This window comes from Harpia harpyja, chromosome 9, assembly GCF_026419915.1.
Source record: "Harpia harpyja isolate bHarHar1 chromosome 9, bHarHar1 primary haplotype, whole genome shotgun sequence".
NCBI lineage: Eukaryota > Metazoa > Chordata > Aves > Accipitriformes > Accipitridae > Harpia > Harpia harpyja.
The window spans coordinates 24,718,906-24,745,757 of NC_068948.1; the positions used below are offsets into that span (position 1 = coordinate 24,718,906).

A 26,852-nucleotide genomic window follows, 5' to 3' on the forward strand; every position below is an offset into this window, starting at 1 on the left:
TCGCTCTAGAAGACAAACATTGTAATAACAAATGCTACCACCCCCTTAGCTTTTATTGCTGAGCAGACATCATAAGGTATGGAATATCCCTTTGGTCAGTTTGGGTCAGCTGTCCTGGCTGTGTCCCCTCCCAAGATCTTGCCCAGTCCCAGCCTACTGGCAAGAGGGGAATGTTGGAGTGACAGCCTCAATGCTGTGTGAGCAGTGCTCAGCAGCAGCCAAAACACTGGTGTGTTATCAACACCTCTCTAGCTACCAATACAGAACACAGCACTATGAGGGCTGCTAAGGGGAAAATTAACTCCATCTCAGCCAGACCCAATACATGCAGCCAGGTCTAAAGACAGCAAGGAGCTTACAACTGCAAGTGATCTGCGCCTATAAAATGCATTACTTTTTCCAAATATCTTGGGGAGGGGAAAACATTTAAAAAAGTAAATGAATCAGGCCACAAGTATTTCAAACTCAACGCCAGAAAATGAGCAGGATACTTGTTTGGGCTTCAATTCCTTCTTCCCCTGCACCATTCTTCCTCACAAAGTTCAGGTCATTCATGTATTTTTGTTTATGCACTACTCAATCACACTATTACTACAATCCATGTCTTGAGGACAAAGAACTTCCGAACCAGCAGAGAGAGGAAGCTCCACAGGAATCTTCCCACTGTAGGTTTGCAGCAAAATATGACATGAGACTGACAGAACATCCAGGTTGTTTCAGGGCTACAAAATGGTCCAGTGTTGCTGGAACTGCTGATGTTAAGAGGAAAGGGTTGCTGTACCCAAACAGCAAATGTTTCCTATGTAACTGTGTAAATCCAGGAAAAGACCTGCTGCATGCCAAAATGTTCTGACCCACAGCCAAAACAGCTTCTTTTAATGGAAGATGCTTTACACTGACAGTCTGGATGCTGCCTGGCTGGCAATCCTCAGGGTGTATGATTCAAATGTTTTCATGAAGATTATACTAGGCAGAAGCAGTAGGGTAATGGAAGACTAAATCAGAAGGTTCAGGTCCAAGCCACGCAACTGCCTGGCCCACACTGCATCTTGCCTCACTTTTTCAAGCACCTTAGACAGCAAGGGGACTGATGGAAAAGAGACACCAGTTCCCACTTCCAGAGCATGGAGGAGGTACAGGGAAGCATCAATCAGCAAACGTAACCTCAAACCGAGGCAGAGGATGGAGATGCCAAGATGTCATGAAGGCTGGCAGCCTATCTTGGACCAATTTCTTCTTTAGGATCAAAAACAATGAGCACAAACCCACTATTGTCTGAACTCTGTGCATGCTACCTCCAGTCCCAAGTGAAAAAGGGGACATGCTTCTAGCCTTTTTTGTTTTATAAAGCAAGGTCTCTGAAGAGGGATAGGAAAAAGATGGAGTGAATGAAAACTAGAGACAAATAGACTAGATGTGCAATCTTTAAAAAAAAATTTAGAGAGGTAATCCCTTCACAATACAAAAAAATAAGATGATTATTAAAGAAGAGACAGAGAAGTTGAGGACAAAGAAAAAAAAGAATCTTTGGGTAGTTGTATCAGGTTCTGAACATCTACATCCCACCTAGTATCTGATGAAGACCCAAATCCAGAGCATCAGCAGATCATTTTCTCTTCCTCAGTGTCTTGATGACCCTACTTGGCTGACAAGGAGCCCACAGTCATCCCCAAATCTTTCAAGGAGTGGGGACCTTGCCGAACACTGAAGGTCTGTGACTGCAAGTGATAGGTCTTGCATTGCCACTGGAACTTCCATGAGAAATCCTGAAGACTGAAGCTATGACGACCTTGTGGTTAGTATGGAGGCCACTGGGCGACCTCAAGCAGAGTGTGACAGTCAGGTTTCCAACTCCTTCTGGTCCTCCTTCAGAGTTTACAAATAATCTGGGAAGACTGGTACTAGTTTAACAAACAAAAGATGACCTTGGGTTTAAGTCTATTTTAAAGCAGAGACCAGCTGACAAAGATCTTCTGGTCCAATCAGTCCAATGATTTTGACTCTTTTCTCTCAGTGTGGACTTGGCAGGTCCCTGCCACGTTGCTCTCCCAAAATGCTATCATTACTAGAAAAAACAATAGCAGAAGCATATATAAATACTCTAATTCCTTACCAGAAACTGCAGATTCTTTTCAATGTGGCCAGGATGGACACAGTTGTATGCCCAATTTTTTGGGTTGTTTTTTTTTTTTTTTTTTTCAGGCTTTGGTAGACTTTTGTAAGCGAGAATGACAAGCCTTCTGGAGTAGCATATCCAAGAGCATGCAGTACTTCTCTTAGATTGTTTCCAAGGAGGTTTGTAAGGTTTCCACAGGTCCTGGAGCACTTTAAACTCACCAGCCAACACAGATGTGCATAGATTCACTACTTCATCTAGGGAGAATGAGGAGACCATGGCAGAAATCAGCTGCTGGGAAAGAACAAATTACATTCTTCTCTCTTCTCCTCCTGCCTTTCAAGTGTATGATTCTCCAAGTAGCTCGCTGGAAATGGCTTAATTGGCTTCTTGGAGGAGGGTGATTTCGACCTAAATGCCAGTTGATGAAGCAATCCTCCTAAACAGCCCATTTAGTCCTGGACACAGTGATCCTTGCAAGTCCTAGGCCTCTTTCTACACTTCTTGAACTTCTTCTTTGACTACCAGGAAGGCACAACTTAAACACGTAGAAAAGGAGTTTCTTTATCCTCTCTCTCAGCTAAGCACAGCAGAGATGCTCTCCTCTAAAGGAGAAGCCACTCCTGTTGGATGTGCCCTGGCTGTTCACAGGAGAGGTTGGACTGACGAAGCCTCTTTAATCTGATACTCCAGAAACCCCCATACAGATGATCTACAGTTCACAACAGCATAACCTTCCAAGAGAATAACCCTAGTGCTGAGCCCACCAATAACTTACTTTGCATTGTGAACAGCCGAAGCGCAGAGATAGGGACCTCAAAGGTAGAGCACACCACACCATTGCTAAGGGGGCCATCAGTGCCAAGGCTCTTACCACTGACACAATCCACGTCAAAATCAGCGATAAATGGTTAGGACTGGAGTCAGCACGTCACAATTTAGAGGCTACCATACACACAGACTTTGAACTCAACACCTGGGCATCAACAAAGGTCCTCTCAGGCTTACAAAGGCTAGACTAATAAGCCTGGGATGACTCAATTCCTAGATGACTTTGTTCTCCAATGAAAGGCCCTCAGCAGCCAGCACAGATAGCTGAGGGGTGAAAAGCAATGTAGGGACACACTGTTAAGGCTTTAATGGCAGGTGATTTGGGCATCAAGTAGAGCCAGCTCACCAGGGCACTCTGTGAGAAATAAGGGATTACTAGCACCTGGGGACAGACACTTGTAGGTATCTGAGGAGCCTTCCATCATTCTTAGGAGAAGCAACTTGAGACGGCTCCTGTGCTCCCTGAATCCATTTTCAGAAAGTATGGCAGGTCAAGCACTGCTCCAAGACATATCCTTCAAGAGACGGGAAGCCTGGGGAGCAAAGCTAAGAGAAGCTTCTGCCATAACACCACTCCCTAGATGACAGGCTAGCTGAGCTTGATGTAAACAATCACATAATTTTTGTCAACAAGTTTAAGAGAGAAAAATTATACTAAACATTATATACAGTTTAGGGGAGAGAGGGATCACAGGGCAGTATGCAGAGTAAGCATGCACTGGAAGCGTCCTGTCACACTATGCAGGCAGTAATTTAAACAAGACTGTTTTCTCACTTCCCATCCTAACCAGACTTAACCATATACTGTTACACAATTGCTGCATATTAAATATAAGCGCAGTATTTTTCTTCTGTAGTTTCTATATTTTCAGCACAAAAAGCACTTTGTGATTCTTGCGGTGAAAAGAATTGCAGGAATGAGAGTTATATATTTATCTGATGGTGGAATTATTAAAGAGGATGCAAGCTGTCAGGCTGACGTGCACCCATGTGGCACCCATCTCATTTTCTTGTCAACAACAACAGTGCTTTTTTGCATACAAGGACTCTGGAAACAGACAGATGTATATGTTATACCAGCTAGCTAGGCACATATATGTAATATAAGAAAGAAATGGTTTGAGTGGGATACAGATATAGCTAAAAGCAATCAAAGGAAATTAAGAAAAGAAAAAATTAGGCCCAGCGTCACTTCAAATATATTTAGCTTTCAGTAATTTTTCCTTTTATGTCCCAGTAATTTGAGACATTTTAAAACTAATCTGCAAGGGAAAATTTGGATCCAGCAGAAAGATGGAAAAAAGATAAGCTAAAAGGTATTTCCATCTTTAGTTTGGAAATCCTGTTTCTTGATTTTTGGACATGGGGTCATTTCTATCCAGTCCAGTACACACTTCTGCTCTGTTCATTCAAAGGAGAGCTGGTGGTTTGTGTACATCAGTGTTAAGAAGTACAATACACCTCCCAAGAAATTCAAGCCTGTGTTTGTTAACGTATGGTCCTTAAAAGTTAGACATTTACAAACATGGATGCTGTTATTTGAGAGACAAATTCTCAGAGAGAGAGACAAATTCTCGGTCTCCAGGCTTGCTTAAGTGAATTACATCCTAGAGGGAAAAAAACAAAACAAAAACCAACAAAACTTTACACTGGGAGAATGGATAGATTTAATGGGTCTTTTTCAGCCCTAGCTTCTAAGTCTTTTTAATTAATGTAAAACAAAATGCAAGATGACAGCCATGAGCATAAAAACCAGATTGCTGAAAGCTGGGATGACTCCAGCCACGGCTCATTTCATGAGCGCTCCACATAGTCACAACTTAAACTGGGATGTGACCCTCAGTTACTGGGCCAGCAGAGACTGCAGGGACTGAAGAGGTGACAGATGTCCCTGTGGCACTTTGCCACTCAAAATCCTCGCTGGCATCAAGCCAAAAAGGATTCCCTTGCAACTCAAAGTCATGTCATACGAGCTGGCAGGGACTCAACGAATACAATACTCAGGAAGGAAAAGGCCATGCTGTAGGCTGAAGAATTTTGTTTGTATTGGTCCTGAAGTTAATGGGCTGAGCTATCCTCTGCTGCATCAATGCAATCAAGAGGAGAACTTACTCCACCATAAAAACTGAAGCACTCCAGAGATATGCAAAACTAAGCATGTTTCCATATTTTTTCCACTTAACAGCATCCATCACAAAGCACTTAAAAGTATACCACTCAGTGAAGGAGAAAGGCCACATGACGGTGACCAGGAACACACAACACTACCAACTGCATGTTCCTCACACCGATACAGTTTGTTCCTATTCCAGCAGATCAGAAAAACACAAATACAACCCACATCAAGCTTACCCTGAAACATACAGCCCTGTGATGTTGAATACTTTGATGTTGAATACTTTGTTTCAACAATGCTAACAGAGCTGAGGAAGCTGCCAAGTCACAAAATCTGCCAATTTGGAAAGTAACTGTGTCTTGTGGCTGTAAAGGTCATTTCCCTCCCTCCTCTCTTCCAAAGCAGACCACCCCACACCTCTGAGATTTTCACATTTTTTCAGCAGTCTAAGAGCAGTTCTCTGATTAAACATTACTTAAGAAATTCTACAAACCCTCCTTAACATGCAGACTCGCACTGTGGGGCAGAAAGAGATCCCAACACGCCGATACTGCAGCATGAGAAGAGGGCAAATCCAGCGCAGTTCCTGCAGTGGTACAAGATGCCAACAGCACATCTGGTAGGGCAATTCCTGCATGAGCAGGCAGCCCAGCAAACTGCACTCACCACTCAAGTCACTTCCACAGCGGTAATTTACGATAAGATGACATACTACAAGAGATACACAAAAGAAAAAGGACTATGGAAAGTGATAGATGGAGTCACACTGAGTAACATCCCTACCTGACTGCAGTTTTTAACCGATGGAAGAAAATCTGAAGGTATTACTTCCCCAAGAGCTACCACTAATTCTGTTTGCAAGTCAGAATAAAAGAGTAAGCATATAAAAGACGACGATCACAGGTAGCTATGCCTATGATTTCATTCCTCTAGTACAGAGTAGAGTGATTAATGCCTAGAAACATAATACCAGCTTTTCAGGCAAAGGTTTCTCCAAAGCCTGCAAGGAACTAAGCCATTAGGAAAACTGTTCTGTGTACCTCTGAACTGTACCACACATACTAAAAAAATATTTCTAGCTAGCCTACAGCAGCAGCGCACAGCAATCCTCCTAAACCTCTAACACTCTCACAGCCTGGAGAGAATGCAGCAAGGGACTGAGAAAGGAAGACAAAACCATCAGTTTGCTTTCTTTTCCAACCTTCTTCACTACATTTTCAAGTCATATGTTGGAGCTCTGCATTAGTTTCCAGAGCTTACCATGGCTCTTGTTTTTGAGACAAGGAAATAAACAATAAATAAAGGAACAAAGAATAAAGTTTCCCAGACTGTTGTGATTCTGCACAATCATTTCAGATGCAACAAAGGCCTCTCCAAATTAGATTCCTGTACAAATCCACCAGTTTTAATGGGATCTGGGAATCGTTTGGATAGCAGATCCTATGTGGGCATATTTGAACTTGTCAGAATAGTATACAAATAGTTTACTGATAAATATATTGCTATTAGCAGATTATTTTTTTAGCAGCCACACTCCTCCTCCTCCTCTTTTTTTACCATTAATCTAATTATAACACAGTGATATCACCAAGCCTTTATTAATTTCTTGTAATTGATTTAGAACATCTGTCTCAAATTACTTTTATTAGTAAAGCTATGAAATATTAATCACAAGTGTATTATGTAGTGATATCCAATACATTTGGAGATCAAGATACTTTTAAGACACTCTTAACAAAGATATCGGTTTGAAATAGTGTATAGAACCTTCCTCATTACTTGTGTGTCTGATTAAATTTTACTAGAAACAATGCAATGACTTTTAGGTGAGTTTGACAAATCTATTTTTACAGCTCCTTAATCCCAAAGAATCCTAAACCCAGTCTGTATTTCAGTATACCAAGTTATATGGAGAGATTGCTTAAGCTATGTCTGAAATGAAGCATGACAACCCCTTAATAGCAAAAACCCCCCAGAATTATTCACCTTGGAATTTGGCCAACACACCAGTTTAACACATTTACTTTTGTGAAATACATCATGGTGCACCAGAGTGACCTTGAATAGTCAGGACCCTCATTTTATATCTTACCTGGAGGTTAATACTACCAATGGTAATTTCCACTAATGTGTAAGGACACTGGATTCACCCTCGAGTCGAAGAAAACCAGCTGCTACTCCCTGTAGTCCCTGCAAGGTTTAGCACAACTCCCATTCAAACACTGCCCTGACACCTCCCTGTTCAGCCTGCGAAATCTCACGTGCTCACAGCACATAACAGTGTGACGGCAAGCGAGCCTCGCATTTCCCCTCTGCACCCCAAACCACTCTAAATACTGAAGGCATTTCTGCTTACCATTGTTGTTCACAAATATTGCCACTAGCGTCTTCTTAGCACTGTCACTATTCTGAGCCTCACTGCTACTGACTGACGTGGCTGCAGAGAGATTAGCACCTATGGATGCATGGGCAACAGCTGGCAGAGGGGCAGAAACGGGCTGCAGACTCACTGAAACTGCTAGAAAGGAATGGCATAATTGTATTTAGAAAAAATAGAGAAAGCACAATTTGTTTGTAGAGACACCATACTAGCACACTGCTTGGCTGTACTGCCATACTATCACACTCAGTAAAATGTTTAGCTTCTTACAATAGCCCATACTCACATCCAGCTTCTTTAGCTCTGTATTTTCTATCAAACAGCACAAGCAAGAGAAATGCAACTTACTCAAGATCACTCTTAGTTTTATCTCCATTCCAACCCATCTATGATGGAACCACTTTCTCCTTCCAAACACCCTCCTACCTTGGCATTTCTAATTACTATTCAAAGTAAGCTCCTTCTAAATCCTCCCTGGTAGGAAGGCCAGAGGAAGCAGGTGACAGCAGTCAGCAGTAGAAGCATACCCTTCCCTAAGCAGGGACAACTTCATTCTACTCGCCTCCAATTATCAACAAGCCTTCCAAAGCCCCAAGTGTTGAATACTTCCACAAACACACCGTGTTAACCACGAGCTGTGTGGAACAGCTACTGCCAAGGAGTTAGCAGCACTGACTACCAAGAATGCTCCCACAGCACTTTACACTAGGATCCCAGTTTAGGATCACAGGAGCCAGCAATGTGAGACATGTTGAATCACCATCATTAGTTATACCTGGCCTGTGACAAGACATAGACCAATCTCTATTCTAGATATTAAGCTGATGCTTTGCTTGATTTCGACCAAGAAAAAGTAATTGAAATGGCTGAACAAAAGCCTAACTTATTAAACATGCCAGTCTACTTCACCCACACGCATAACTGGGGCAAGAATTCCTTTTTCCACACACCAGACTCAAGTCTGTGGCAAGAAGAAAAGCTTTAATTCACTGTCCCTTTGGTTATTATAGTCATGTTTCATTTACTCCTGCAAATTGTGAAATGCTCATCATCAAGGTTTAATTTGTATAAGATAAGTATATGCACAGTGGCCCAACTCATTGTGTTGATACTGACAGAAATCAACAATCAGAAAGTACCATCCTTGTATCTTTACTCAGTGTTCCAATACAAATTGAATGCTTATATAGCATCTGAAAAACAAAGCCTCCCATCAGGCAATTATTACTTTTTATGAGTCCAAATTTATCACAATTTGAGACAACTAGTGGATAACAACATACTCCGACCTGGACTTTAAATGCAAACTCTGAACACCAAAGTTATGCATCTTTCCATTTGCAGAAAACAGGCAAAAAAAGAAAAAAAAAAAAAAAAAAATCACCAAACCCCCCCAAACCCTAAGTGAAACTGATTAGATTATATCAAATCATGGGTTAAATAAGTAATAATAGACTAGTTTTAATCTCGCTACTTTGACTACATAAGTTAAGTCACAGGAAATAAAATTCACCAATCAAATACCTGACTTCCTCACTCGTTTCAAAACTGCTAGAAGGATCAAAAGTTAGTCACCAATGAATGCTGATACATACTAAAGCACTTTGTAAAAGAAAAAGCATCATTTTCTATGTAAATTATCAATTCTCTACTTTTAAGAAACTACTACTTTGGTTGTAGAACATGAATAACTTAGCCAAAGTTTCCTTCTTATTTTTCAAACAGGCCACCCTTTCGAACACCCACAAAAATCTTACTCCTCTTGCACAGAGAAAAAAGCTGTTTCCTGCCTCCTAAACTACTTATTCACAGGACGCCTGGCCTTCTGCAGCACCACCATCATGTAAGCTCTACCCAGCACTCAGAAGCTCTGTTCACAACTAGAGAAATTGAAATTTGTTACATTACTCATTAACAGGTTTTTTTAGCTGTCAAATAAGAATACTTACTGGATAGGATGTAACCAATCACTGCCATTTCCCTTTAAATTTTAACACCAATAATGGGACTAATTCTAGACTAAACCAGTTAATTACCTGTGGCAGTTTTATCAACTGAATTATAATCCTCAACAACAGAATCTTCAATAACATCACTGATTTTCTGCCATGGTTCCAGCTCCTCCTCCTCACATTCCATAAAAAGGTCCGTGTCCGCCATCCTGCAAAGGGAAAAGAAGAGAAACCTTTATTGGAAAACTATGTTTTGTCATGCAGTGAAAGCCATTCATTATAAGAAAAATTCTAATGCCACGAATATGAACAATGTTTTTATTTCTCAGTATTCCAAAGGGAAAAAAATAAAATTGAGTTGCGTATTTTCAGGTTCTTACTTATTTCTCCAATTACAGAGCTGACTCCACATCCTACTTTAATAGGCTGCATTTCCTTTTCGGATAAATCTGTGAAGTTGGTGCTGGAAACTCTTGGTTTTGACTTAAAATTGCAGTGGTTTTGCCTCTCCTGCACAAGAAATCCAACCTACCAGCTTTGAAATCAGAAGTCACTGCCCCAAAACCCAGCACCTTTAAATAAATGAGTAACTGTGACTGAAAGAAGGAAGAATCATGTTTTTTTGTTCTGTTCATAGTTTTGAATATTCTAGGATTACTGCCAACACATGACAGAGATTGAATATCCAAGTTTAAAAGAGTAAAAAATGCATGCACAAATGGGTCAACAGTCCTCAGCTAACCTTAGCCAACCCCCCCAATCAAACCTGCCTGTACCCAAACCGTTGCACACTCCCACAGCTCCAGCTCCTACTGATCTTCCTTATAGCAGGGAATATGACAGACAATTATAAACTAGTTCAAAGAGAAAAAGAGTAAAGGGATTTTCTGCAATTAGATCCATAGTTATTGTCTTTCAACTCAAACGAATGTTCTCTTGATCTCTGGAGTAAAGTACCCAATTTACCTTTTCTGCATTACTCGTTACTGGGTATAACCATTACCATATTTATTTAGAGAAAAGACACAACTGACAATTCCAGCCTGTTTTGTCTCTCCTCATGGATAAGTCTCTCTCCTTGTCACCAATCTCTAAAACTTCTATTTTGGCTATGTCCTTGTGAGACAGGGAAACAGAAACAAAGGCAATTACATAAGCAGGGGGTGTATCACTACTGATATAGCGATGTTATAACATAATTCACAGTGCTACTTTCTGCTCCACTATTTACATATCTTCCCACTTTGTTTGATTTTCTGAGCACCACTGCACACAGAACACAAGTTTCTATGGATCTGCCTACAGTGAAAGTCAAGTATTTTCTCCTGCGTTGGCATCTAATCTAGACCTCAATGATGTATAAATCTGTATGTATTTAGAGTTCAATTAAACATTCAGACCATCAAGCCAGAACTAAAACCAAGATGATTCACAATTAGCAACAGTCTCAAGCATCCTAGAGGACATCTCTTCTCAGAAGGTGGTAAGAGTTACCACCAAAGGTCTCCAAAAAGCTGATTTGCACTACTGTTACTGAGATCTAATCGATAGACACATGCATCCAATCACACTTTGGCAACTTACAAGCCATTCAGCCAAGCTGCTAAAAGGAGCTTTCTCCCAGACCTAGTTTTGCATTGTTTCAGGATTTGGCAGTTTCTAAACGTCACTTACAAATGATGCTTATGCAAAATTTTAATTCTCCTTAATAATACATTTAGGAGTCTTTAACCAATATGACTCATTCTAGAAGCTCGGTTGCATTTTTAAAGGAAATAAGGATTATTATAGGAAACAGGACACCAAAAAAACCTGAATTTCCTAATTTCCCACCTGGATTATAGTAAAAAACAATCGATCCTTTCCCTCTACTATCAACCACCAGAAAGGCTGGTGAGCAGAACAAGTGGCAGTTCACTACTGTAAGTGAACGGGAATCAAGACATCTAGAAGGGATTTTGCTCTTCTTGATTACATTTTGATGGCAAGAGAGACTGTTATGATTGCATTTTGTCATCTCTACTAACATTTGACAGCCATAAAAATCTGAAGAGAAATGTTCTGAGAAACTGGCCAAAATAAACAGCTTATAATAGGGGACAAGCAAGAAAATAATCCAACTCATGTGCAGACAATCTGTGATTTCAACAGCCACAGAAAACCGTGCTGACCAGAAGGCTTAAACACAGAGCAATGTTTATTAGCTCACTATTGAAAAACTAGAAGAGACATAGCTTTAAAAATATAAGCTGGATTAAGTAACCACAGAACAATTAGATTATAAATCTCGTATCATTAAGCTATGTCTACCCTTCTTATCCTAACACAGTCATAATTCTAGCTGAACAAATGCTGAACCTGTTATAAACTTCAGTTTGTAAATCAGTCTAAAGCTAGGATTTACAGGAGTGGCTGCTAAGACCGTGGGTGCAACCACCTTGTGCAAATGCAATCTTTAATTTTTATTTGTGTTGTGCCACACCAGCTGTAAAAACACCTGAGCATCAGGAATTCCGTGCAATACAACATGAAGCTGAAACAAAATTTCAACACATGCTGATCCAAAGTAACTGTCTTAACCAGGTAAGCCTCAAAAAAAAAAAAAAAAAAAAACCCTCCCCCAAAAACCCACCCACAAAAAACCCCAACAAACCCAAAAAACCAAAATCCTGAAAACTTGTTCATGTTTGCCAAATTCAAATTGCCAGCGGTTTTTTTTTTTTTTTGAAACAACACATACCACTGTTTTCCTCTAGATACAAAGACAGCTTCTCAGACTCTCATTTATCTGTGTTGTATTTGTCTAAAAAGGATTCCCAGAGCTTAAACTGCAATGTTGTTGTTGCAGGATGGTGTTTTACTAAGAAATACTCATTTTAGTTTTATGCTTGGTTATACCAATACAAATAATTCTCACTTCCCAATTATGCTTTTGAAGCACAGTAATATTCATTTTAAGAATAACATAAAGAATGATACTTAAAGGAAGCCCATCGCACCACTCATGTTCAGTAGCTGATCTTCTGTTGTTCCCCACTTCCTCAACATTCATATCGATAAAAGAGTAAAAGTAATTCGTCTTATCTTGCATACCACCCCGAACGACTAGTCCTGCCACCACTTCTATGACGACACAAGAGCATCAGCACTTTTACCTAAACTGGTTTATGCCTATTCACACATACTGCCAGCTTGAAATATTTAATATAGCTATCCCAATGCCTCACAATTCTGTGTATTTACAGTGCAGAATCTTAAATAATACAGTAAATGAAAACATTTCTGTATAATTTCACTTTTGATCTCTGTGAAATTGGATTTGCCCTTTATGAAGGCCTTTAAAAGAAAATAAAAGCCCCCAAAGTCCAACACCAAAGTCACAAATAACTTACTCCTACCAAGACTACCTCTTTTAGGGGGACCAAAGTAGATTACTCAAATTGAGGGTGCTCGTGGGCTTGTTCAGCTCTCAGGAAAAACTGTTGGTAGAGAAATATTACCTAGCATTGTGATTTTACAAGGGAAGTATAAAGAATCCTGTTTCTCTGAATGCAGGTAGAACAAGAGATCATTTCTCTTCTCACTGTTTCAAGTCCTTCTCAGCTGACTTTTAACCTAAAAAGCACTCTTTCAGGAACTTTAAATGACCTTGCCTCTTCCAGCTGTCCCCTAAGCACTCCATTCTGGTATTCTGTCCAGAGATGGAAGCATATCTCCATAGCTGTTTTCTCCTCACTCTTATCACACCTTCCCAGCATGCGTTTTGAGATGAGAAAAACGCAGCAACAGCTCAGGCTTGCCAAGTCGGCCAGTAGATCCACTAGCAAGTTATCAATAAGCAAAGGGACATTTAATGGTTCCTCATGCAAAATGACATGGTTGCGCTTTGCATGCTGTAACACCGCCTGGAGCATAACAATAGATGTAAACCAACTAGAGAGTCCAGAAGAGAGCTAGAAAGTGTGATCTTCAAGAAAAGATGGAATAACCTGGAGTTGTTCAATCTATAGCGGAGATTACTGAAGCACAATAATCTTTAGATAGGTAAAAGGCTACTGCAAAGTGGAAAGAAGCAGTCTGTCCTCCGCATCTGTGATGGAAGAAAGAAATGAAGGGCTCAAACTGAAGAACAGAAGACTCCAGCTTAAGACACCAAAAAGGCTTCTAGGAATAAAGATGAAGCAGTGCAACAGGCTGCCTGGGGAACTCATGAAACTTCCAGTTCTGGATGCCCCTGGGAACGGGCAGATCTGTAAGAGAAGGTATATATACACACACTATAAGGGAGGCAAGGTGGATTAACTGTCTTGCTGGAGACATCTGAGGCTCCATTTTTCTACAGTATTGTGTAATTCATGAACTAAACATGTATTACCAGGTATTTTTGCACTACTACAAAACAGCAAGTATACTTTAGTTGTTGACACTGAGGCTTTCGCTATAGGAAGCAATTAAATACTCCTATAACAGTTACCTCTTTTCATCTTGCTGAATACACAAAACATTACTAATAAATGTAGCACATAAACCAAATTAACCCAACTTAATACATCCAAATTCCTGCCCATAAATACTGTATAAAGCCATAGTTGTTTAAACGTGTCCATCGAACTTTTCACAGAAACATATGCCTAAAACTAGTCTTAGTGCAATTTCTTGCAATCAATGAGAAAAAAGTAGCCAACTGATTAAAAGAAAAAAAATCAAGTCTCTTACTTGTCAAATAAAATTACACTAGCATATTAAAAAAAAAAAAAATCTAAGAGCACTGTAATAATCCTAATATACAATTAACCAAGTGTATTACATTAAGCATGAAAAAGCTCACATTCTCCATAGCACCCATTACCTGCATGCTACAAAGACATTACTAGCTTCTTCATTTACATAAAACCTGCAGTGTGTAAAAAATTTTATTAGCCTTATCTCAAAGGTGGGAAATGGAGTTCAGTGAAATTAAGTGACTTGCCAAAGATTCTACCAGCAGTGAGTGGTTTAGTCAGAAATAGAACTCAAGATGCCCAGCCCTTGTTCACATCATTGAACATAAACTTCCCCTGGTTCTGTGTAAAAAAAAAAAAAAAAAAGACAACAAAAATAATTTCTGAATGACAAATGGTAAGAAAACAGATTCCAAGAAATGAAGCTCTGAAGTACAGGTTGATGCTAGAGATCTGCTTAGCAGGGGAAAGCAAGAATCAAAGAGCCTTAAATATTATTTTCTCTGCCTGTTAACGTAAACTTTTTTATAATTACAAGATTTTAGTAAGAACAAGCAAAATCTCATACAAGATACACACTAAGATCTTGAACAGATAGACATTACAACTGATCAATAACTACGTATTTATGATTTTCAATATTCATCCTTCACAGAAACATCTAGAAAAAAATCCACTGTGAAGCTTCTAGGACAAAGCTTCTCTTCGCTGGCAAAACCAGTGACGCTCACAACACTAACTATTTGTCTGGAATCATATTACTCTACACCAGACAAGTAACAGTGCCTTAATGCTATAGTGATGGGCAGTCTATAAATAGGATAAATAACCTGCTCTATTAATTAAAGCATGCACATATGTCTGCCCAGGAAGGTTAGAACTACAGAGGAAGTCTTTGCACACGTTGTAAAAAATATATTATTCAGCACCTCATAATTATTCAAAAGATGCAAAGACAAAATGCTGAAGAGACTGTAGTTACAAGCTTCTTTTGACACTAACTTACATTATGCGCATAGTATTTCATCTGTTCATATCAACTGAACTAAGAAAATGTCTCCTCTCTTCTATAATGTAACAGCTTTGTTTTTCAAAGCTTTGATCTTGAATATTTTTGTATGTAAGAAGCCTTTGCTCAATAAAATGATTAATCCCAATGATAAATACACTACATTTAGCTTTTCAGCACATAGTTGGCAGATGCTTGGTTGAAAATATGGATGCCAAAAAAATTTACAAAAAAAAATTACAAAGTGTTCTAGACACACTGCAAGAAATAAAGCCTTTCAGACTGAAAGGTATTTTCTCTCCCCTTTAGTTGGAAAATGGGAGATGACCTTCAGGGAAAGAGCTAATATATGTTAGCCTTACACAAATAACTGGCACAACTGTGCAAGATATAGACCCTTTATTTTTTGTCGGCTGATGTGGTTCATACTCATTGTTGCCATACAGGGGAAGAAAGCCAACAGCCATTAAACTCTTGTATTAAAAGGCCAGCCATCTGATTACATTCTCTGATCAATGTGAACACCATTACCAGGGGAAATCCAACAAAGACGTTTTATTTGCGTACCATTAGACAGACTACCCTGTCATGAGAAAAGAAGAAATCTTTTTCTTTTCTCCTATGCCTCACTGAAAAAAAAAAAAAAAAAGAAAAAAAGTCTCCCTTGTAATTTCAACTGAAATTTGGAATCCAAGATCCAATTGCATTTATTTATCAATGAACCATTTTGACCTAGTCAGAAAGATATCAGCTATAATCCCTACAGACTCTCATTTTTTTTCTCAAGAGAAAAATGACTGAACAGGTAGAAAGGACAAAACATTGTACTCTGGTTTAAAAGATCACTGGCACTTTCAATCTTCAAAAACATCTCAATAAACAAAATAAACACTTAGGCCAGTTTCTCCACTTAAATGAGGTGGCAAACAAAGGACTCAGCTACCACAATGCAAGTTTTAACAGTAATTCCACTAACTTAGTGATGCAAGCAGATAGAATCAGGTCCCAAGTGTTTTCTATTACCTAAAACACCTGTGGATAGCAGGTTTTACATGACAGCTGCAGAATAAGGCAGCTGTGTCTTATTGAAGTGATCTCTAAAAGATGTGTGGTTATATATTTACAGTTTCATTCACAGCTTGATATTATTTGACACAAAGCAAACAAGTTATGACATACATATGCTGTATATACACACACTTCTTTTTAAAAAGGACTTCAAATTAATGACTTGTTCACAGTGTTCTTCAAAATTCACATGATGGGCTGCACTACTCTTGCTATATAAGCTTCGCTTTCTAAGGCTTTTAATTAAAAAAAAGTATAAATAAATCAGTACTTGTCAGGGCACCGCTGGTGGCCCAATTTCTGCCTACTGGGTGTAATCATCTGCAACACTATCAGTCTTAAGGGCATACTAGCAGGTCAGAAATAAATATGTACTCCATGATACAGGTGACTTGGTAAAGCAAAAAGCTGAATTTTGTTTGAAGATGGGACAAAGAGGAGGGATAGAGACTACTATCCCAGAGCGACAGAGACTACTACCCAGAATTTCACAACATCCTCCCTCCAACACGATGCTACCTACAGAGGTACGAATATAGCCATGTACTTGCCGACGGAAAAACAGAAGGAATTCATCAGCCTTGCTCGGATCAAATGTGGGAAGTTTTGAGAGAGCAGTGAGGGACCCAGGAACCTCCGCTCCTACCTCTCACTCCCTGGCCTAGACTTGGGCTGCTTGTATTGCCTTTCTCTAGGTAGGCAGGAACTCCAGATGCAAATACATGTACACTCTGACCATGACAAAACAGGTAGCAAGGTAAGTAATTTTAACTAATAGTTATCCTAACCCTAAAAGATAACATCAAGCCTTCACGAATCCTAATTTAAAGCTTTATTCACATTTTCAAACGAGAATATGCATCTTCATGTGAATTTACAATATAAAAACCCAAGCTAATACGCAGTGAGAATCAATCCAAGTATCAGCACATAGCATTAACATGCTAGTATTTTTTTCTTTTTTAAAGAAAAAAGTCCCAGCTGACTCCCATGGGGAACCCATGGTCACAGTTGACTAGTAGTGATGAAGGACTGAATGATAGCTGAGGAAATGAGGAAATAGCTTACGAACTTTAAAGATGGGCTTTGCATCTTCCAAAAGTCTACGACTAACAGGTTTTAGCACAAAGGTGACTCCTGCAAGTTCTCGCACAGAGCTTCCACCTTATTCACCAATATTACGCCTGGCAGCACAGCAGTTTGGGACAAAGTTGGCGCAAAGAAGCCCCAGAACAAAGAGTAAGTCCCTGCAATGTATCTGCAGAGGGAATCACTGCAACAGCTCCCAGAGAGAAGACACTGTGGGCTGGCGATCAGGCTTATGGGGAAGGAGGAAATACACCCAGAGCAAACAGCATCCTACTGACTCCACTGAAATGAGGGAACGCGGCTGCTCTACCATGCAATGAAACATAGAGGTAGGTTGTGCACAAACTACATTCCAGAAGATTACATTTTTAGCGCCAAGTGTATAAACTTTCTTCACTGTTCTTGCCAAAGGTTTGTCAGTTTTTATGCCAGTCCAGATTTGCCATTGTAGATTTAACTGCAGTATGGTTGTAATGCTATCAATACCCAAATACTTTCAAAAAATACATATTAAGAATCAATGGACCCTTAAATTTTCTTCACCGCTTGCTGTAAAACAACCTCCTCCCTTCCTGACAGTCCAGAAAAAAACCCAACCCAACTAAAATACAAGATTGAGGGTCTGTCTTTAAGAGACCAACAAATAAGCTTGAGGGGATGATTCAACGCACGCTTTAGGACAGACATTAATGCATAAATCAACTTCTCTTGTCCAAGTTCTCCTTCTGAATGGCCATTTCTTCTCTCCATTATGTCTTCCCCTGGTGAACATGCAGCCTCAGCAGAATTGCTGTCTTGTTACTTATTTTCTCACTTACTTTCGATAATGTGTACTTAACGGCAAGGAACATATCTTAACTTTTTAAGAACCTAGAAATCTGACGAGGTTACATTAAATGCAAATGAATCCTATGATAAAGGTTTCTGCTGTCAAGACATGCTGCAATCCTTGCCCTGAAAAAAAGGTAATACTCTTCAGCGGCTTTTAATGACTAACTAGCACAACCTAAAACCAATATAATCTAAGTGATGAAAATACATATTGGATGATGTTTTCATTACTGTTTATGTGGCTATTCATCATGAGCAACACCTCCGAAAGAAGAGGGGAGGTGAAAGGCACCACGCAAGTTGAATGCCAGAGTTCACGAGTTACATCCTTCAGGCCAAGGTAAATTTATGTTTTGTTGACTGATGTGGTTGACTTGACTTTGCTGGGTACTGAAATAATTTCAAAAGGCACATTACATTTCTTATGAATGCTATCATTTAAAATCCTATATGTTTTATTAAAGGCTTTGAAGTGTGTGATGCCTACTAATTAAAAAGTATTATTATACACTCAATTATAATGATTGTCATCTACCTTAAAGTTTGAACTGCAGAGTGATGAAAACAAACCGCTTTCTGATTTTTTGGCATATTTTGTGAGCACGGGACTACCTTGAGGCTTCTAGAGTCCAAGAGTGTGTCTGGAGCTATGCTTCTGCAACGGGCTCTTTTGTGAGGAGACAGTATGGAGCACTCCACTCATATCAACATGGATGCAGGTCTGCTCACACGAAGACAGTTGGAGGTTCTTTGACAGTATCTAAGCAGCTGTGGGGATGGGGCACATAAACAACGTAACCGTATATACCCACAAACAAGACCAACTGCAAGCAACATTTGCAGAACCCCGCACCCAGACAGAGCTTTAAGTGCCAATAGAGAGCAAGCTCTCTGGGTGGGTAGCCCTGTAGGACAGCCTTATGAATGCTAATAATTATACAATTGAAGAAAGATGTGCATGCAGTAAGCCTGGATTCATGTTCAAGGATAAAAATTAACAACTGCAGCAACCTGAAGCTATGAGACAGTATACACTGAGAACCAGAGCAGGGAAGATGCATAGTTCATATATCCTTGCAAAGTGTTTCCTAAAAGAAGCAACAGATTCCCCCCATCCTCTACCTCCACTTCCGATCACTCACTCCTGCCCCATTTGGTATGTCTTGGTGACAGCTGCAACTGCTGGCAAGTTAATAAAAATAAAGCTGTGTGTGTTGTCATGTGTTGCGTGTTTTCTGCAAGGGTGTTGGGCAGCAGGATTCATGCCTCTCCATCTCCACACATGCTTTATGTCACATCCCAGCCAAGGGGAAGAAGCAGAGAACGAGGATGCCCTAATGCAGCAGCCTGGATTCCCCAGGTACTCAGAAGAGCAGGACCACAGTAAGGGCCGGGCAAACATCTTGATGATACCAAACATCTAATTTTTAATATCTGTAGCCAGAAGAATCAGCCTTGGGGTATTCTGCATAAAGTCTTTCAGTGATCCCAATCCTTCTCCAGGAGAGCCTGCTAAACTGAATTTCTGACCCAGTAACGGGGCACGCAAGCAGGTATGTTGGGGCATACTGCTTACTAGGCAGAAAGCACTGGCCAAGGGCAGCGAGTGACCCAAGATTTCTTGTCCGTGTAAGGGGACGGGGCAGGCAAGGAAGCATAGGGAGAGGGCCTGCAAGCTCAGGGAAACAAATAAAAACAACAGTTTCCCCTCTACACCTACTCAGATGTGCTTGGAAAGAGCCCCTTCCACTGGGGCCATTGGCAGGGAGCCCGGCGCTGAGGTGGCGAGTACTTTCTTGTCACCAGAGAATGACACCGAAGGGAGAAGCAAGTGGCAGGGCAAGCAGACCCCACTGCCTGAGAGAAGCCGCTGAGGAGAGGTGCAGGTTGGCAAGCCCAGCTCCCCTCAGCCTCAGACAAGGTGGCAACAGAGAGGGGGAACCACTCTGCAAAGGTGGAGAAGGTGCAGGCCAAGGGGGGGCTCTCACCCTCCGAAGGGGTAGGCAGAGCCTCCCCCCACTGTTAACTTCCCTCAAAAAGGGGCAGAAAGGACATTTCTCCAGAGAAGTAAAGTAAAACCCACCCTCACTTTATTGTGGCGGCTAAGAAAGAGAAAGAAAAATAATCCCCGTCCCCAACATGGCCGCCCACCCAGCACCAGCCATGGGAAAAGGAGGAGGGGGAGGTAAGACGGGGAGGACGCGGCCGCCCCCTCCCCCGGAGGACGGCGACCCCGCGACTGGCGGGGGGAGACCCCGCTCGGCGCCGGGATGTTTTGTCCGGCGTCCCCGGCGGGGGGATGGGGGGTGGAGGGGGTGTGGGAGCGAACGGAGCCTACGCTGCACCACCCGCTCCCCCCCAACGCCAGCGGAGGTGGGGGGGGGGGAGGTGCGTGTGCACGGATCCCTCCGCCTCCCCTCAGAGCCCGGGCGGCGAGCGGCGGCCGGGCGGCATTCCACCGCCCAGCGGGAGCCGCCGCGGCGGCTCCTCCCCGTCCCCCGCCTCGGCAGCCCCGAGCCCTCCCTCCCTCCTCCCGCCGCCGCCGCCGCCGCCGCTGCTGCTGCTTTGTGTACGGCGCGCTCTGGCCCAGCCGCCCCCCCCCCCCCCCGCTCTCCTTCTCCCCCAGACCCGGGCGGTTCGAACCGGTTCCAACGGTCACCAACCGCCACCCGCGCACGGCGCGCACACCCCCTCCTCCTCCTCCTCCTCCTCCTCCTCCTCGCGCACCCCCCACCCCCCCTACCGCCACCGCCGCCCCCCACATAACGGGCTCGCAGCACCTCACCTTCCTCGCCGGCGCCGCCGCACTCTCCCGCCGCCGCCTCAGCCGCGGCCGCGCGCCCTTAAAGGGCCCCGCGCGCGCGCCCCCCCCGCGCTCCGCCGCTCTCCCGGTGAGGCGACCGGCAGGGGAGGGCAGGTGGCATAAGCCCCCTCCCCCCCCCCCGGAATCCCGAGCGTGATGCTGAGGAGGAGGAGGAGGAGGAAGAGGAGGAATTATCTCTTGATTCTGCTCTCCGTCTTTACGTTCTCGCGGGGGGCGGCTCCCTGCTTTGCGTGTGTCTCCCCTTCCCCCCCAACCCACCCCCCCCCAGAAGAGAGGGGAAAAAAAAAAGGGGGGGGGGGAAAGAGCGCCCGGCGGGCTAATACACGCGCGAAGCGCCCGCAGACACACACACACACACATACACACACACACACAAAAAGGGGACCTGGCCGGCGGAGGGATACGGTGACGTCATTTCCTTCTGGGCCGCGGACCGGTGCGGGGATTGGCGCGCGGCGCGGTGACGTCACCGGGAGGCCGGCGCAGCCTATACCCTGGCCCTGACGAAGTTTCTCCGAAGCACAAATGGTGTAGGGTGGGTTGGCGCCCACCTCACCACCACCACCACCCCCACCCGGGGGGGGGGGGGGGCAGGCTGAGGGGCCCCCGACCTCGGTGGGAGGCCGCGGGAGGGGGGACCGAGGCCGGGCCCTGCTCGAGGTCTAGCGCTGCGTCGAGGCCCCTGGCGCCTCACCACCGATCTCCTCAGGCGGGCTCCAGCGCTTCCCACTCGCCTCCTGTCAGGACTGTCCCCCAGGGAGGCTTGGCCTACCTGACAGGCCCCTCAGGGCTGGCGGGGGGGGGGGGGGGGGCTGCTGCTGGAGAGGAGTCTGGCTCTCCTGGCTGTTAGGTGGTGGTTGGCCTTGGCAGAGGTGGTCTCCAGCCAAAATCGCCCAGTTGTAGCAGGTGTTGTCTTTGGCTTGTTTGGCCTTACCTGCGCCTCTGGAATTTGGGAGCGTTCATTGCGTCTTGGACTCACCAGGCGCCATAGGGTGGCAGGATGGTGAGGACTCAATGCAACCATCTCTAGGTCTAGGGATAATTATGTTACAGACGTTGTAGTTAGGTCTTGGTGTCTTTAACCGCAAGATTACTTTAGTGGCTAGCTAGCAGTGTTGTCAAGAGCCAAGCCTGCCACCTTTGCCTTAGTAGCCTTTAGTTTTCTTGGGGAAGGTAAGGATGCTGATGTGGTTATGGGACTGAAACCTGTCATCCATAAAGATTAACGTGTTCGATAGCCAGTGACACTCAAACGTGTTCTGATGGCTGTGTCTCCAAATAATCAGAAGGTACATTTAATGATGAAAAAGGCTTCCAAGGTCCAAAAATTGTTAGAGGCCTCTTTAATGAAACTATTCCTTACCTCTACATTTTATGTCCCTTCTGTGAGACTCATAATCGGAAGTTGGCACAGGTTTCATCCCTCGGGGATGGCTTCAAGGGGGAGGCTGAGGATTAAATTGCCATAAAGTTCTCCACTGCTTCTGTGGAGGTTTCCTGGAAGTCAGGACAGAGGCAGGTGGACACAGCAGTACAGACTGACGTAGGGAGCTGTCCACCGAGGTGTGAGGGCTTTGCTTAAGTGGATACTTAAGCCTATATCTAACTTTATGTATTTAAATGATCCAAATGCAATCAGCGCAACTATATAAATGCTTAAAATTGTGCATTTGCTTAAGTACATTGCTGGATCGCTGCCATCTAAGTTTCCTGTGCTGTCAAGCCAACGTGTCGTCAGTGACTACATTTCTCCCTAGCATAAATTCAAATGGTTTACATCTTTAATAATGAGCTTATTATTGTGAATAATTTAGGAATGATAGAACATACAGCTTTTAACAGTGTACAGTACAGACTGAATACTAAAGATAGTATGCTTAAAACAGATAATGCATGTTTTTTATTAATAGTTAAGGTATTTAACAAAATATGAGTATACATTTTATAACCCTGTTAACATTTCTATCTTCAGCATACTTGGAAATGTTATTTTATTTATTCTTAAAACGCTCCTATGAATTTGGTAAGTCATGTGCTTCCCAAATGGCCCCCCCTTGCTGTGATACCCCTGTGTTGCTAGAATGTGATTTATTATTCTGCGGTTCATTAAACGAGCCCATTAATTTGCTTCTGATGCTCTTCATGAGTTACCAGTCATTATTCCTGGTTTACACAAGGCACCAGGCTACTTCACCTCATGCTGGATGGAAGTGTTTTCATTTAACTGTCTATCTGTCACCTATAAATCATATACGTACGCAATACAAAGGGCTGCATTCTCTTCTGTGGTTATGCCACTGATAATAATAACAAACATCATTATTGCTAGTTATGCATTTGTATTCCTGATTGTGCTTTGCAGCCTCTGCCTTAGATGAAGTATTATTTAATTATTTAATATAATAATAGCAATTTTCACTTGCCTTTTCAAAAAAAGATAATCTGGAAGCAGAAGCTATGAATAAAAAGTGATTTTTTCCTTAAATGAAGGGGAAAACAGCCAGCCACACTGGCATTGCTAGCGATGGGAAAAATTAAGTTTGTAAATGGAATTCAGATGTTAATAGCAGCAAGGATTTACCAGTGAAGTTTTATATTACTGACTGATGACTAATGATTGTGTTTACCACTGAAAAAATAATCATCTGCTAATCCCAAACTTGATTTCTTCCTTCCTTGTAAATGCAATGTTTCTTACACCTAAGGTAAAAAGCAAGGTTAAAAAAAAAAAAAAAAAAAAAAGAAGAAGCCATAAAAATTCACCAGGGTGGTTTTGTCTTTATCCAGTGTATGTTCTGCAGATACCAAATTAAAATGAAATTAATGACAGGGAGAATGCAGCTGTTTTAAATCACATCACCATTGGCGACTTATTTTTCATTTTTGCCATGTCCAGCTGGAACAGAAGGAAAGCCCTCTATTTGGGGAGTGCGGTAGAATGGGAAATTTTTAGTTGCTATTGAAATGCATAAATTCATGAGGGTAGCAAGACAGAATTCTGATATTCTTGCTCCAGAAAGAAAATTCCTATTTCTTTAGGAATAAAAGTAATTGTGAAATACGTATGTTTTAAAACACGACACACAGGTGGACTTTTGGGTTTCATCTAGTACCAACTCTGTGTGCATTGGGGGCAATCTACCAGATCTGTTGAACTACAGGTGTCTACATTGATGATCTGTGGCTGAAAGAAGCAGGAAACTAACAAGTCTTGAAGTAGAAAGAAGGCAAATACCTGCAAAGACATCAAAATGCTATTTTCCTCAGGGCTCATTCACCCAAGAAAAACAAGCCATGTTGAGATCAGCATGCACGAACCAATCTTAAGCGTGACAGTCAAACAGTTCCAGCTGTGCCTCTCAACCAAACGAACGCTCAAGCATTTTCCTAATGTAATGTAGGTTTTAGTAAAAAGTTTGATGTAGGAACACTCAGTTGATAAATTGCACATTCTGAAGATAGTAAGTTGGAATATTGGATTTTGCTTCTGCAGGTAGCCAGTGTTTTGGACAGTTGCCATTTAAGTTTTTTTGCCAGGGGTCTAAGATTGGAACCACCTGCAGGAAAAAGTGAAAAAGTTTCAACACGCAGTTTCAGAGTAACAGAAACTCCGTGGAAGGATGTACTTCAGCTCTGAAAGTGGAAGATGTAGTAGACTTTTTCTAGTTCTTAAGTATATTAAAAAAATAGCATGGGGCTGGCCAGAAGAACAAATAAAGGTTTTGAAGAAGCAGAAATTTCCACTAGAATATGTTTGAAAGAAATAAGCTTTGAGAATGCCACTAACAATTTGAAAATAAAATTATGTATGTAACCTCTTTTTTTCTTGTGGCAGCTTGGCTGAGTAAGGTACGTCAGGGGAGACAGATGCTTACACAGGAAGGTGTGCTGGCTGCCCAAAATACCCCAAGATTACTACAGTCAAGTGACATTTTCCCTGATTTTTTTCAGTTTCTTTATTATATTAATTTGTTGCTTTACATACAGGACATTTCCCTGGTTTGTGTTGATTACAGAACTTTCTCTCCATTTAATTTATCCCACTGAATTAATACTTAGGTTCAGTTTATATTGTTTGTTATAAATTCAAAGTTAACTAGTATTCTTTAGATCTGAATGTTTAAAACATCCACATGTTCTATATTTTAACTTACATATAAAGTTTTGAACTTTGTTTTTCATTTTTTTCAAACAAACATTGAAATAAATGTCTCTAGCTCTTCCTAAAATGCTTTACCCAACCTCCTCATGAAGCAGAAATCAAATGTGTTGTTTTACCTCAAAAGACTGGATTTGGGGAATTCTCCATTAAATGTTTTTCCTTAATACTTTGCACAAATGGGTCACTGTGATGCCTGAGGATGCTTATTAATTGGTTCCATGCTCAGTTTAATTCTCAAATACATTGTAACTCATTTACATTTACAGGGTGTAACATAGAGCACGAATTTTCATTAGTTTATAGCTATAAATTTCTCCCTTCTCTCCAAAATTTCTCCATGATAACTAAATGTGTAGCAAATTTCTTCCCATGTCCACTGTTGTTTCTGTACAACCTAGTGGATAGTGAAGGATAGAAATGGGTGACCAGGAGTTACTTAAGCTGTTTTAAACCACATAGCTATCAAATGCGTAAGCCTCAGTCACCACTCGTGTCTTTGAAAAGATTGCTAAAAATCGTTAAAAACTCTTACATTTCTATTTTTAGGGTGAAAATCTGTCAAGCTGTTTCAATATGTTGCAGAGAAGTAAGGAATGCATTTTCTTTTTGTTTGGTCACTGAGGAATCTTTTAAATCGTCTTTTTTTTCCTTTTTTTTTTTTTTAAACTTTCTCACTTAAATGAGCTATTACAATATCTCATTGATTAACTAGGGGACTTGATTAACTCTTGGAGCTATGCACTTGGAGTTACATTTATAAAGATACTCTGAAAAGAAACGGCCCTGTGAACAAAGGATATCCTTAGAGTTCACACTGAAGTTTTGGACCCGTTTGGCCAAGAACATGTATCACAATTACAAGCTCTTCTTTGAATGCGTATTTGTGCAACAGGGGTAAATACTGAGGTAGACCAAACCTAAACATTTCTTTCTTAAGGGCACCAAACATTTGAAGGGCTACTAAAGCATGTTACGGTCCAGCCCATCAGCTAATACACGTCTCTCTCCTAACTGCGCTACAAGGTACAGATAAGGCGTGGGGTTCCTTTCCTTAAAAAGCTGCTAAGACAGGGCAATTTTTTACTAAGAGCTACTAGTACTTGTCCTGAAAGAATGACAGTATTATCTGCAAAATATGAGCTAATTACTTAGGCAAATAACCTACCACTGCAGAAGAAATCTACTCAAGGGAGGTCTTAATAAAAATAGCGTTAGAGGCCTCTCGCCTACAGGACTCTGGGATTTGGCCCAGGATCAAGATATTTCTCTGCAGGAAGCTGTTGTGGCTATAAAAATATCTGTCTTTTTAATCATTGGGTTTGTTTGTCTTGTCAAGTCCCAGCTGAGATTTCCCTTTGCAGTTTCTCTAAACATCTGGTTGTTGTCATTTCGTTATTATCAACCTTGAAGTAAAAGATTGGGCTCTCCAAGATTATGCAATTTCTTTAAACATTATGAAATTATTAAAAATAATAAATGTGTGGCATTTTGTACTTGTTTCCGCTTCAAGCTGTGTGCTCTCCATAAACATGAGGCTTAGCATATTGCCTCTTAAAAAGAAAAACTGTGATTCCTTCAGATAGTGTGACTGTGGGATTTAACAGAAATCTCTATTGTAAGACTTGTGATAAAATTTGTCAAAAAGTTGTCAAAAACATAATTTATTATTACATGTGCGGATATTTAACTCTGTTTGCCAGTGGAATTGTCATGTAGAGTACTATTTTATATAACAATTAAAGAACAATAATGT

The 26,852-nt window shown here is 41.6% G+C and overlaps 1 protein-coding gene across 14 annotated transcripts in view; it reads right to left on the reverse strand.

Moving 5' to 3' along the window:
- Window positions 1–21,213, reverse strand: part of POGZ (pogo transposable element derived with ZNF domain) — a 39,448-nt gene extending 18,235 nt beyond the window's left edge. For 2 of the 14 annotated variants that reach the window (XM_052797850.1, XM_052797843.1), the window contains exons 1-4: window positions 20,899–21,212; window positions 18,649–18,881; window positions 9,480–9,604; window positions 7,420–7,581 (exon numbers count right to left, since the gene is read on the reverse strand). In XM_052797850.1, the coding sequence (XP_052653810.1) occupies window positions 7,420–7,581; window positions 9,480–9,604; window positions 18,649–18,704 (343 nt within the window). In that variant the 5' untranslated portion in view covers window positions 18,705–18,881; window positions 20,899–21,212. Of the gene's footprint in view, window positions 1–2,113; window positions 2,338–7,155; window positions 7,254–7,419; window positions 7,582–9,479; window positions 9,605–18,648; window positions 18,882–20,898 lie in introns of those variants that run through there. The other 12 variants (XM_052797853.1, XM_052797848.1, XM_052797857.1 and 9 more) reach the window with 9 other exon arrangements.
- Window positions 21,214–26,852: the final 5,639 nt, after the last annotated feature.